Source organism: Drosophila miranda, chromosome XR (assembly GCF_003369915.1).
Source record: "Drosophila miranda strain MSH22 chromosome XR, D.miranda_PacBio2.1, whole genome shotgun sequence".
In the NCBI taxonomy this organism is placed as follows: Eukaryota; Metazoa; Arthropoda; class Insecta; order Diptera; family Drosophilidae; genus Drosophila; species Drosophila miranda.
In genome coordinates, this window is record NC_046674.1 from 22,222,900 (window position 1) to 22,236,175 (window position 13,276).

The 13,276-nt window shown below is 40.6% G+C and overlaps 2 protein-coding genes and 1 long non-coding RNA gene across 4 annotated transcripts; 2 read left to right on the forward strand and 1 right to left on the reverse strand.

Annotated features, from left to right (window-relative positions):
• Positions 1 to 1,017: 1,017 nt before the first annotated feature.
• Positions 1,018 to 1,602, forward strand: LOC108165286 (oleosin-B6). The gene has a single exon (XM_017301321.2). It carries the CDS (start codon positions 1,018 to 1,020, stop codon positions 1,576 to 1,578), a length of 561 nt encoding a protein of 186 aa, XP_017156810.1. The 3' UTR covers positions 1,579 to 1,602.
• Positions 1,603 to 3,425: 1,823 nt separating this feature from the next.
• On the reverse strand, positions 3,426 to 4,026 carry LOC108150806. The gene is made up of 3 exons (XM_017279109.2): positions 3,774 to 4,026; positions 3,647 to 3,700; positions 3,426 to 3,588 (listed from the first exon to the last, which is right to left on the reverse strand). Exons 1-3 carry the CDS (start codon positions 3,930 to 3,932, stop codon positions 3,502 to 3,504), a joined length of 300 nt encoding a protein of 99 aa, XP_017134598.1. The 5' UTR covers positions 3,933 to 4,026; the 3' UTR covers positions 3,426 to 3,501.
• Positions 4,027 to 4,911: 885 nt separating this feature from the next.
• Positions 4,912 to 6,269, forward strand: LOC108165507. Of its 2 annotated transcripts, none has more exons than XR_001775965.2 (4): positions 4,912 to 5,084; positions 5,196 to 5,258; positions 5,319 to 5,894; positions 5,951 to 6,269. It is a non-coding gene; the product is annotated as an uncharacterized LOC108165507 (long non-coding RNA). The 2 variants fall into 2 exon arrangements; XR_001775966.2 differs by having other exon boundaries at positions 5,322 to 5,894.
• Positions 6,270 to 13,276: the final 7,007 nt, after the last annotated feature.

Consider the following 13,276-nt stretch of genomic DNA (forward strand, 5'->3'; position numbering starts at 1 on the left):
GGCGGCAAAAAGTGGCAAATGTAATTTAATAAATTAATTACATCAATTAGTTGCTGCATTTTTATTGAAATTGCTGTAAATATTGGGCTAGACAACTCGGCCAGCAGCCAGCAACGGCCAGCAGCCAGTGGCACTACTGTCTGCCATTCCGCCTGGATTTATGGAGCATTTCTCATCGCCCGGCAATGGAGCAGCGAAGCCTGCCTAACTTATGGGAAATTTATTCGATGTGGAATCGGTAGGAGTGTCCCTCCGGCCCGGAGTTAATGAAGGCGCTTTGTATTGATTAGCCCGTGGAAGGGGAGACAAATGGGTATTCAAATGTGTGCGGTATGTGGGGTGTGTGTGTGTGTGGGGGGGGGGGGGGGGGACAAGTTATTAGATCTAAAACAATTTTCAAAAGGGAAAGAGAGCAGGGAAGGGGGCACTCAATCGATTTACAGTCCATTATGTCAGTCAGATCCGCAACCTGCCCCAACTCTTTGTCTTGGGATGGCTTCATTTATAGTGTCAAGCGTGTTGTGAGGGGGAGGACGTGACTAAACTGCTACCTACACCATCTGCATAATCCGTCGGGAATTACTTTGGAAAATGCCCAAAAACCAATCGAAACAAAGACAGACCTGCCCAGGCCCCATGCTAGAACATTGGCTGCATATTGATGTGGGGGGATGCCGATGCCTATGCCGATGCAATAACATCCAAAATACACATCCAAATCCACACATCAACCATATTCGTAGCTGCAAATGTAAATGCAAATGCAAATGCAGCAGCGCCCCGTGATTGATTCAGCTGTGGATCGTGTTGAGCTGTTTTGTGTCGCGCTTTTGGGGTCAGTGTCAGCGGGAGGTCGTGGCAGCCGCTCCCGCACCCGCACCCGCACCCGGACCCGGACCCGCCCCTCCCATCTTCGATCACACACGCAATCCGCATCTTAAGCAGAGCCCCCTTTCGACGGGGGTCTCGTATGTATATATTCCAGCCCCACCGCCAGAGCACCGTGTAGTCATGACAATGGAACTCAGCTCGACGGTTGCCTGTGTGCTAGCCACTCTCTTTGTTCTGGGCCTGGTCCAGGCGGATGTGGGCGTGGCACAGCAGCGCCTCCGCCTGCAACAGCAGCGACAGTCGTCCTATCCTGCGGCTGGCTACAAGCCGGCCAGGCAATTCCCCCTCCCCGCGGCCGGAGATCAGCCGCAGTCCGCCCGGCTGGTGGCCACCGGTGCCCAGCCGCAATCCGCTCGCCTGGTGGCCAACAGCGAAGCGCAGGAGGATCTCGACGATGCCGCCGAGGAAGTGGAGGTGCCCATGTCGAAGGTAGCGGCTCCTGTTCCAGCAGCAGCTCCAGCTCCAGGTCGAGGTCCTGGCGCCGTGCCTGTCCCAGCCGCAGTCCCATTCACACCCACAATCGCATACTATCCGGCGGGGGCTGTGGGCTTTGTCCATCCAACGGCATACGCCAAAATCATTGCAGCTCCGCAACTGCCACAGGCGGCATTCGCAGCCCCGCAACTGCCACAGGCGGCATCTGCCTATGTGACCGCGCCCCAGTACTACGCCGCTTACTTTGGATAAGTCGCAAGAAGACGGGGATGGGATGGGGGATGGGGATGGTGGAGACGTACCTTAGCCACCATAAAATATATTCTAATAAAAGTTGATTGTTACTGTTGAACACACTGACTGGCTCTGTCCGGGATATGATGTCCCGAAGATACATATTCCGACTCCTAGAGGCTGCTGCTGCTGCTGCTTCTGCTTCCAGAATTAATCTTGCTCATAGTTTAATTGCGCGCTTCTCCTGCCCTCGTGCCTCCTGCCCTTGTGCCTCCTGCAACTACTGATCGAAAGCCATGTGATTAGGCATGCTCCATCAACATGCCAAATCTCTGAGACGACAACAACGAATCTTGGCCTCCAGCTTAGGCTGGAAGAACAGACAGAAAGCTGCTTACCGAACGAACGGTAGGCACTCACTGCACCTAACGAGCATTTGTGCAGCTTGTGCGGGGAGAGGGAGTGAGTGGTGAGAAGGGGAGGGAGAGCTGCTCCGACAATGAGTGAGCAAAGATAATCTATTATGACCGTAACAAGAAATAAATCCCAACTCGGTAATCCATCATTTTACGACTTGGCAATCAAAACAAGGAGTTTAACTAAAAGAGTCAGAGTCTCGGCCTGCCCCGCAGGACTGACGACTGACGACTGACGACTGGCGGACAGTCAGTCGAATAGTCGAATAGTTGACTCTGGCTTTGGCTTTGGCTGTGGCTCTAGCTCTAGCTCTGGCCCAATCAACGACAACCAGGTTGGATTTTGCTAACGAACAAGTCGAGAGTCATGTTAACGTTGGCCAGAACTAGAATCGCAGCTCTCTGGCTCCCTGGTTGTTGTGGCCGCCTGTCCTAAGATTGTTTGGGCCTGGTCAGGAAACATGCATTTTGGACAGGCTCATTGGCCGCATGCACATTCAGGCCAAATCAAAGGAGCAACTGGTGGAAAGCTGGCTCAATTTACGGGGCTGCCTGACGTGACGACATAGCCAAGTTGGCAGCTCTGGGCCATTTTGGGGGCCCCCGACTAAATAGTTGCCAATAATCCGTGTCCAAACTGATCGGGCTGCCTTTTATGGCCATGGACGAAATTAGATGCCAAAATGCGGCGACCGACCGACGATCGCTGGATGGAGAGGAGTGAAGTGGTGTGGCGGAGGGGAGGGGAAGAGAGGGGAGGCGAAGGATGGATGCTTCATTACCGATGCACAAACTTGGGCGTGTGCGTCTCGGTTGATTTGCAACGGTTCTCGGCCAAACATTTTGCATTATTATTGCTTCATCAAGTGTCCAGCAGCAGCAGCCAACGCAGATGGGGCACGCCGCAACGGAATGCCAATCATTGCAGAAACCTAAGCAGTGACTGCCTGCCTGCCCCCAACGAATCGGACAAAGGAACAAGACAGAAGACACATGAGACATATGAGACAACTGAGGCACAAGAGACACACACGACCCGTAAGAGCATTTGGAACTGCTCAAACATTTTTGAAATCGCATTTAGAGGTGAAGGTGCAACAGTTGGTGGCATAAACGATTCTGACTGGCCCCAAATACGCCTGGAATAGTATGAACGGAATATCCTTTGTTAACTTTTGCACTTATTTGTGGCGTACATATTCATTGAACGTCACTTTATTTGATCAAAGTCGATACATTTGTTTAAATAAAAACCCTAACATGGCATTTTTCCATCATCCGAGATCTGTTCAGAGGCTGATCTGTGGAAAGTGAAAATAAATTAACGAAATTAGAATTGCGTTTCGGCGTACTTTATTTCAACCTAATTTATTGGGTAAATGAGTCCCCTATGATCTGTAAATCTGTTGTGCTCCCTCACCAAATGATAATTAATAACCACAACCAAAGGTCAGTCCAATTTTTTATTCTAACAGTGAATTTTTGTAGGTCGGAAGGTGGATGCTGATATGAAGCGAAGCTGGAATTACTTCTTCTTGGTGTTGTCAATTAGCTCTCGTATCTTGTCGTTCATTCGCTGGACCAGCGTTTGGGGATCATCAACACGGGGCACCTAGAAACAGATTTATGTAACAGTAGAGCTAATTTAAGACTGGAAGGTGCAGCTGTACCTGATAGTTTTGGGATGTGTAGATGCCCGTGTAAATTCCGGCTCCAAAGGTCAGCTGCAAGAGAAGGCGGAAAGATGGAAACTGTTAAAGTGTGTTGCATTGGAGCGTTTTCACACTTTTGGCTGACCATAGAGAAGCACAGGGTTCGTTTGAAGTTCCAGAATGGCTTCTTTGGGCAGTACGGAATCGTGTCCTGCATCTCAGGGCAGCAGCTGTAGGAGGGTCGGTTGTTGCCCGCTCCACATCTGGCTTTCATCAGTTGCAGACCGACTCCAAGCAACTTCATTTTTGTGAAATTTATTTACAAATATTAATTTTTACTGACGAATTTTGTTTGGAAGTTTTACCAGATTCCAGGAGATTACTGGGATCGGATTTGGGAAAATATCTATGACTGACCACTGAAACAAATATTATGTATACAATTGAATTTACGTTCCGTTAAAGTTGTCCAGCAGCCAACGCAGATGGGGATTTGAGGAGCTGAGAAGGCCAGAACAGAATGCCAATCATTGCAGAAACCTAAGCAGTGACTGCCTGCCTGCCCCCAACGAATCAGTCAAAGGCAAAGCCACAAGAGACACGAGAGACGACCCGTAAGAGCATTTGGAACTGTTCAAACATTTTTGAAATCGCATTTAGAGGTGAAGGTGCAACAGTTAGTGGCATATCTGGTGGCATATCTCCCCAGTTCGCTGCCACATAGAAGGCAGCCACAGGGGCTTAGCAAAGCGGCAGGGTAATTAAAAAGCAAAATGGGTTACCGAACACCCCGACTAGTGTGGGCGGCACACTTTTCGCCCACACGGGACGACGACAGTGGTAGCCGTATCAGTTACCAATCAGTCGGTCTGGAGTGTGGGTGGGTGGGCATTTCTGTTTTTACATTGGGGAAAATGTTTTCCAACGCCAGCGCAGTTGAAAATGAAAAACAAGCAACAGACGCAGTAGCGGCAAATTGAAAAATAACAAAAACGAGCCGCATAAATCCGAATAGCGAAAGAGAAACAAGAGCATACAAAGAGCAACAAAGAGCATAAGATACTATATGTGGTTTGAATAGGTATTATTAATAGTATACATATTCTAATAGAGCTATTATAAATAACATAAGGTGTGACGCCCAGCCGCACAAATAAATATTAAAATTCGAAAAATATGGCGCGCCCGCTCTTCACAGTGAGACCATACCACAGCCACAGACGGGCACATTACCAGCTGATAGAGCACAGTGTGACCGTAGCGAAAAAGCCAATGGGCACACTCCAATTGGAGCCAACAGACGGAGCCAGCATCCGAGGCTTTGACCTTAAGTTCTCCGTGTCCTACGCCACTCTGGAGGTTTTCCCATTTAAAATCAGCTGGCGCAGTTGTTATTCAGTTATTTTTCAGCAGATGGTACATTATTTAGCTACCTGCACACTCTACGACGTACGACGTAAGTGCTTCGCAGGTGCATACATTACCGAAATCGATTCCTTGTTTTCCCCTCTGTTCATCTTTTCCATAGACAGTATTTACTTGGTTCTCCTTTTTGTATTCCTTCCAGCTCTATTCGACGAGACCCTCTCTGACCACAAGCTGATATGCCTCGATCTCCTCCTCTTAGCAGGTAAAGTTATTAAGTTATTATTTATTCATTTACTTTATTTAACTCTTCCTCTCATTTCAGCAGGTTGCCCCCTTCGGATGCCAGAAATACCTCTGGCGTGACCGTGGACACCGTTATGACCACCATCGCTTACCAGGAGGGTGACGCATTCTTCTGACGGCCTTTCACTCCAGGAACCTGACCGGTTGACAACGCTAACTCTCGGCTCCTGCGCACGGGTTCAGGAGGGGCCAGGAGGGGTGCGTGTCAACATAACCCCGAGCGCCCCTGATTCCTATCGCGTGAGGCTGTGTCGTTTGGCCTGGGCGACCTTTGGGTCCAGGCACTGCCATAGCAATCTGCCTTGCGTCCCACGCTGCTTTCTCCGCCTTTCCAGTCCGCTCTCCGTCGGCACCTCCTCCCCATCCTCTCGGGAGGTCCAAGGGATGTCTTCTTGGCTCAACTGTGGCAACCACTGGCTGCTACTGACATGCTACTGGCCATAGCCATGATGCCACTGCTGTGCCGCTAAGTCGACAACGTGGTGTCACGTCCGTTGCAGCATGGACAAGTGATCAACGGTGCACGCGCACGGAAAGTATTGTGAGCAACCCCCCATTCACACGCCGTCGAATCAAACGCTGGGCTTAGAGACGCGTAAGTAAATCAGTATATAAATATGGACATATTTTAAGATGTATCTTCCTTCACAGAGGACTAATCGGATTACCACGAGCCGAGTCGTACCACCACAGTCCTATCAGACAGCAGGACAGAAGCGAACCCTTTGCAAGATCCCAACCTAACAAGTCATCGTCATCCTTCGACCTGGCCATCGACAACAAGTACTTTGACTATGACAATCAAGAGAGGAGCTACGCGGGCTACTAGACTCTAGATAGATTTCGTTGTTGTTAAGTTTAGGGATATACGCGTCCATATATGTATTTAGATAGTAGATACAAATGTTTCCCACTTGTTTATTTATTTATACTAAGCTAAGTAATGACGAATAAAACTATTGAAAAATCATCCTTGCTGTATCCTGTATCGGAACAACTATCCAGATTACAAAAGGTGTGGCACGCCCAGATCGGATCACAAATAGCGGAGAAAACTCAATTTTTTTTATTGTTGAAAAGGTCCTTGATCCTTGATAAAGATCCTCCATTTAATCAGGGCCATTTTGTCGATGACAGGAAGCCATCGCCCAAATAGCCCAGAAAATGGTTTGAGTCCTTACCGATGGATCAAGGACATTATTCTGATAACGGCGGGCCATGGCAACCCCCGATCAGGCCACTAATAGGGGAGAAAACAAGATATATATGTCTGCAGGAAGTATCATTGATCCTTGGTCCTTGAAAAGGACTCCAATAGGCCAGGGATATTTTTTGGATCACAAGAAGGCACCGCATGCCCAGATCGTCCCACAAATAGCCGAGAAAACTAAAAATGTATGGTTGGGGTTGTTGGAGTCCCTACCAAAGGATCAAGGACACATTCTGATCACACCGGGCCATGGCAGGCCCTAATCGAGTCCCAAATAGGGGAGAACATAAGATATATGTATATGTCTGGAGAAAATATCCTTCATGCTTGGTCTTTGGTAAGGACTCCATCAGATCAAGGATGTTATTCCAAACACAGGAAGCCGCCGCACATCCCGATCGGGCCTAAAATAACGGAGAAAACAACAAAAGTTGTTGTTGTCAATTGTTGTACAAATTTTTGTTGTTGTACAACAACAACTTTCAAGTTGCGACCGCTCAAAGGGAGAAAAATGTTAATTTCAAATCTGGGATACCAGGCAAACAGAAATAGCAAAAAGCCGCTGGTTTTACTTTAATTCCTTTTAATTTTATTTTTACGTTTTTTCATATTTTCTTTGGCCGCTCAAAGCGAGAAAAACGTTAATTTCAAATCTGGGATACCAGGCAATCAGAAATAGCAAAAAGCCGCTGGTTTTTTTTTTAATTCCTTTTAATTTTATTTTTAATTTTTTTCATATTTTCTTTGGCCGCTCAAAGGCAGAAAAACGTTAATTTCAAATCTGGGATACCAGGCAAACAGAAATAGCAGAAGGCCGCTGGTTTTTTTAAAATTCCTTTTAATTTTATTTTTACGTTTTTTCATATTTTCTTTGGCCGCTCAAAGGGAGAAAAACGTTAATTTCAAATCTGGGATACCAGGCAAACAGAAATAGCAAACAGCCGCTGGTTTTTTTTAAATTCCTTTTAATTTTATTTTTAATTTTTTTCATATTTTCTTTGGCCGCTCAAAGGCAGAAAAACGTTAATTTCAAATCTGGGATACCAGGCAAACAGAAATAGCAAAAAGCCGCTGGTTTTTTTAATTTCATTTTAATTTTATTTTTAATTTTTTTCATATTTTCTTTGGCCGCTCAAAGGCAGAAAAACGTTTATTTCAAATCTGGGATACCAGGCAAACAGAAATAGCAAAAAGCCGCTGGTTTTTTTTTAATTCCTTTTAATTTTATTTTTACGTTTTTTCATATTTTCTTTGGCCGCTCAAAGGGAGAAAAACGTTAATTTCAAATCTGGGATACCAGGCAAACAGAACAAGGCAAAAGGGCGCTGGTTTTTTTTTTTAATTCCTTTTAATTTTATTTTTAATTTTTTTCATATTTTCTTTGGCCGCTCAAAGGGAGAAAAACGTTAATTTCAAATCTGGGATACCAGGCAAACAGAACAAGGCAAAAAGGCGCTGGTTTTTTTTTAATTTCCTTTTAATTTTATTTTTAATTTTTTTCATATTTTCTTTGGCCGCTCAAAGGCAGAAAAACGTTAATTTCAAATCTGGGATACCAGGCAAACAGAAATAGCAGAAGGCCACTGGTTTTTTAAAATTCCTTTTAATTTTATTTTTACGTTTTTTCATATTTTCTTTGGCCGCTCAAAGGGAGAAAAACGTTAATTTCAAATCTGGGATACCAGGCAAACAGAAATAGCAAAAAGCCGCTGGTTTTTTTTTAATTCCTTTTAATTTTATTTTTAATTTTTTTCATATTTTCTTTGGCCGCTCAAAGGCAGAAAAACGTTAATTTCAAATCTGGGATACCAGGCAAACAGAAATAGCAGAAGGCCGCTGGTTTTTTTTTTTTGAATTCCTTTTAATTTTATTTTTACGTTTTTTCATATTTTCTTTGGCCGCTCAAAGGGAGAAAAACGTTAATTTCAAATCTGGGATACCAGGCAAACAGAAATAGCAGAAGGCCGCTGGTTTTTTTTTAATTCCTTTTAATTTTATTTTTAATTTTTTTCATATTTTCTTTGGCCGATCAAAGGGAGAAAAACGGTAATTTCAAATCTGGGATACCAGGCAAACAGAAATAGCCAAAAGCCGCTGGTTTTTTTTTAATTCCTTTTAATTTTATTTTCACGTTTTTTCATATTTTCTTTGGCCGCTCAAAGGCAGAAAAACGTTAATTTCAAATCTGGGATACCAGGCAAACAGAAATAGCAGAAGGCCACTGGTTTTTTAAAATTCCTTTTAATTTTATTTTTACGTTTTTTCATATTTTCTTTGGCCGCTCAAAGGGAGAAAAACGTTAATTTCAAATCTGGGATACCAGGCAAACAGAAATAGCAAAAAGCCGCTGGTTTTTTTTTTAATTCCTTTTAATTTTATTTTTAATTTTTTTCATATTTTCTTTGGCCGCTCAAAGGCAGAAAAACGTTAATTTCAAATCTGGGATACCAGGCAAACAGAAATAGCAGAAGGCCGCTGGTTTTTTTAAAATTCCTTTTAATTTTATTTTTACGTTTTTTCATATTTTCTTTGGCCGCTCAAAGGGAGAAAAACGTTAATTTCAAATCTGGGATACCAGGCAAACAGAAATAGCAAACAGCCGCTGGTTTTTTTTAAATTTCTTTTAATTTTATTTTTAATTTTTTTCATATTTTCTTTGGCCGCTCAAAGGCAGAAAAACGTTAATTTCAAATCTGGGATACCAGGCAAACAGAAATAGCAAAAAGCCGCTGGTTTTTTTTAATTCCATTTAATTTTATTTTTAATTTTTTTCATATTTTCTTTGGCCGCTCAAAGGCAGAAAAACGTTAATTTCAAATCTGGGATACCAGGCAAACAGAAATAGCAGAAGGCCACTGGTTTTTTTAAAATTCCTTTTAATTTTATTTTTACGTTTTTTTATATTTTCTTTGGCCGCTCAAAGGGAGAAAAACGTTAATTTCAAATCTGGGATACCAGGCAAACAGAAATAGCAAAAAGCCGCTGGTTTTACTTTAATTCCTTTTAATTTTATTTTTACGTTTTTTCATATTTTCTTTGGCCGCTCAAAGGGAGAAAAACGTTAATTTCAAATCTGGGATACCAGGCAAACAGAAATAGCAAAAGGCCGCTGGTTTTTTTTTAATTCCTTTTAATTTTATTTTTACGTTTTTTCATATTTTCTTTGGCCGCTCAAAGGGAGAAAAACGTTAATTTCAAATCTGGGATACCAGGCAAACAGAAATAGCAAAAAGCCGCTGGTTTTTTTTTTAATTCCTTTTAATTTTATTTTTAATTTTTTTCATATTTTCTTTGGCCGCTCAAAGGCAGAAAAACGTTAATTTCAAATCTGGGATACCAGGCAAACAGAAATAGCAGAAGGCCGCTGGTTTTTTTTTTTGAATTCCTTTTAATTTTATTTTTACGTTTTTTCATATTTTCTTTGGCCGCTCAAAGGGAGAAAAACGTTAATTTCAAATCTGGGATACCAGGCAAACAGAAATAGCAGAAGGCCGCTGGTTTTTTTTTAATTCCTTTTAATTTTATTTTTAATTTTTTTCATATTTTCTTTGGCCGATCAAAGGGAGAAAAACGGTAATTTCAAATCTGGGATACCAGGCAAACAGAAATAGCCAAAAGCCGCTGGTTTTTTTTTAATTCCTTTTAATTTTATTTTCACGTTTTTTCATATTTTCTTTGGCCGCTCAAAGGCAGAAAAACGTTAATTTCAAATCTGGGATACCAGGCAAACAGAAATAGCAGAAGGCCACTGGTTTTTTAAAATTCCTTTTAATTTTATTTTTACGTTTTTTCATATTTTCTTTGGCCGCTCAAAGGGAGAAAAACGTTAATTTCAAATCTGGGATACCAGGCAAACAGAAATAGCAAAAAGCCGCTGGTTTTTTTTTAATTCCTTTTAATTTTATTTTTAATTTTTTTCATATTTTCTTTGGCCGCTCAAAGGCAGAAAAACGTTAATTTCAAATCTGGGATACCAGGCAAACAGAAATAGCAGAAGGCCGCTGGTTTTTTTAAAATTCCTTTTAATTTTATTTTTACGTTTTTTCATATTTTCTTTGGCCGCTCAAAGGGAGAAAAACGTTAATTTCAAATCTGGGATACCAGGCAAACAGAAATAGCAAACAGCCGCTGGTTTTTTTTTAATTCCTTTTAATTTTATTTTTAATTTTTTTCATATTTTCTTTGGCCGCTCAAAGGCAGAAAAACGTTAATTTCAAATCTGGGATACCAGGCAAACAGAAATAGCAAAAAGCCGCTGGTTTTTTTTAATTCCATTTAATTTTATTTTTAATTTTTTTCATATTTTCTTTGGCCGCTCAAAGGCAGAAAAACGTTAATTTCAAATCTGGGATACCAGGCAAACAGAAATAGCAGAAGGCCACTGGTTTTTTTAAAATTCCTTTTAATTTTATTTTTACGTTTTTTTATATTTTCTTTGGCCGCTCAAAGGGAGAAAAACGTTAATTTCAAATCTGGGATACCAGGCAAACAGAAATAGCAAAAAGCCGCTGGTTTTACTTTAATTCCTTTTAATTTTATTTTTACGTTTTTTCATATTTTCTTTGGCCGCTCAAAGGGAGAAAAACGTTAATTTCAAATCTGGGATACCAGGCAAACAGAAATAGCAAAAGGCCGCTGGTTTTTTTTTAATTCCTTTTAATTTTATTTTTTCGTTTTTTCATATTTTCGTAGGCCGCTCAAAGGCAGAAAAACGTTAATTTCAAATCTGGGATACCAGGCAAACAGAAATAGCAGAAGGCCGCTGGTTTTTTTTTTTTGAATTCCTTTTAATTTTATTTTTACGTTTTTTCATATTTTCTTTGGCCGCTCAAAGGGAGAAAAACGTTAATTTCAAATCTGGGATACCAGGCAAACAGAAATAGCAGAAGGCCGCTGGTTTTTTTTTAATTCCTTTTAATTTTATTTTTAATTTTTTTCATATTTTCTTTGGCCGATCAAAGGGAGAAAAACGGTAATTTCAAATCTGGGATACCAGGCAAACAGAAATAGCCAAAAGCCGCTGGTTTTTTTTTAATTCCTTTTAATTTTATTTTCACGTTTTTTCATATTTTCTTTGGCCGCTCAAAGGCAGAAAAACGTTAATTTCAAATCTGGGATACCAGGCAAACAGAAATAGCAGAAGGCCACTGGTTTTTTAAAATTCCTTTTAATTTTATTTTTACGTTTTTTCATATTTTCTTTGGCCGCTCAAAGGGAGAAAAACGTTAATTTCAAATCTGGGATACCAGGCAAACAGAAATAGCAAAAAGCCGCTGGTTTTTTTTTTAATTCCTTTTAATTTTATTTTTAATTTTTTTCATATTTTCTTTGGCCGCTCAAAGGCAGAAAAACGTTAATTTCAAATCTGGGATACCAGGCAAACAGAAATAGCAGAAGGCCGCTGGTTTTTTTAAAATTCCTTTTAATTTTATTTTTACGTTTTTTCATATTTTCTTTGGCCGCTCAAAGGGAGAAAAACGTTAATTTCAAATCTGGGATACCAGGCAAACAGAAATAGCAAACAGCCGCTGGTTTTTTTTAAATTTCTTTTAATTTTATTTTTAATTTTTTTCATATTTTCTTTGGCCGCTCAAAGGCAGAAAAACGTTAATTTCAAATCTGGGATACCAGGCAAACAGAAATAGCAAAAAGCCGCTGGTTTTTTTTAATTCCATTTAATTTTATTTTTAATTTTTTTCATATTTTCTTTGGCCGCTCAAAGGCAGAAAAACGTTAATTTCAAATCTGGGATACCAGGCAAACAGAAATAGCAGAAGGCCACTGGTTTTTTTAAAATTCCTTTTAATTTTATTTTTACGTTTTTTTATATTTTCTTTGGCCGCTCAAAGGGAGAAAAACGTTAATTTCAAATCTGGGATACCAGGCAAACAGAAATAGCAAAAAGCCGCTGGTTTTACTTTAATTCCTTTTAATTTTATTTTTACGTTTTTTCATATTTTCTTTGGCCGCTCAAAGGGAGAAAAACGTTAATTTCAAATCTGGGATACCAGGCAAACAGAAATAGCAAAAGGCCGCTGGTTTTTTTTTAATTCCTTTTAATTTTATTTTTACGTTTTTTCATATTTTCTTTGGCCGCTCAAAGGCAGAAAAACGTTAATTTCAAATCTGGGATACCAGGCAAACAGAAATAGCAAAAAGCCGCTGGTTTTTTTTTTAATTCCTTTTAATTTTATTTTTAATTTTTTTCATATTTTCTTTGGCCGCTCAAAGGCAGAAAAACGTTAATTTCAAATCTGGGATACCAGGCAAACAGAAATAGCAGAAGGCCGCTGGTTTTTTTTTTTGAATTCCTTTTAATTTTATTTTTACGTTTTTTCATATTTTCTTTGGCCGCTCAAAGGGAGAAAAACGTTAATTTCAAATCTGGGATACCAGGCAAACAGAAATAGCAGAAGGCCGCTGGTTTTTTTTTAATTCCTTTTAATTTTATTTTTAATTTTTTTCATATTTTCTTTGGCCGATCAAAGGGAGAAAAACGGTAATTTCAAATCTGGGATACCAGGCAAACAGAAATAGCCAAAAGCCGCTGGTTTTTTTTTAATTCCTTTTAATTTTATTTTCACGTTTTTTCATATTTTCTTTGGCCGCTCAAAGGCAGAAAAACGTTAATTTCAAATCTGGGATACCAGGCAAACAGAAATAGCAGAAGGCCACTGGTTTTTTAAAATTCCTTTTAATTTTATTTTTACGTTTTTTCATATTTTCTTTGGCCGCTCAAAGGGAGAAAAACGTTAATTTCAAATCTG

Bases quoted from the DNA above. Each gene is read 5' to 3' on its own strand.
- LOC108165286 (XM_017301321.2), top strand. From the start codon at position 1,018: ATGGAACTCAGCTCGACGGTTGCCTGTGTGCTAGCCACTCTCTTTGTT.
- LOC108150806 (XM_017279109.2), bottom strand. From the start codon at position 3,932: ATGAAGTTGCTTGGAGTCGGTCTGCAACTGATGAAAGCCAGATGTGGA. The intron at 3,701-3,773 runs GTCAGCCAAAAG...CTTCTCTTGCAG, and splicing joins GAACCCTGTGCTTCTCTATG to CTGACCTTTGGAGCCGGAAT. The intron at 3,589-3,646 runs GTACAGCTGCAC...ATCTGTTTCTAG, and splicing joins ACACATCCCAAAACTATCAG to GTGCCCCGTGTTGATGATCC.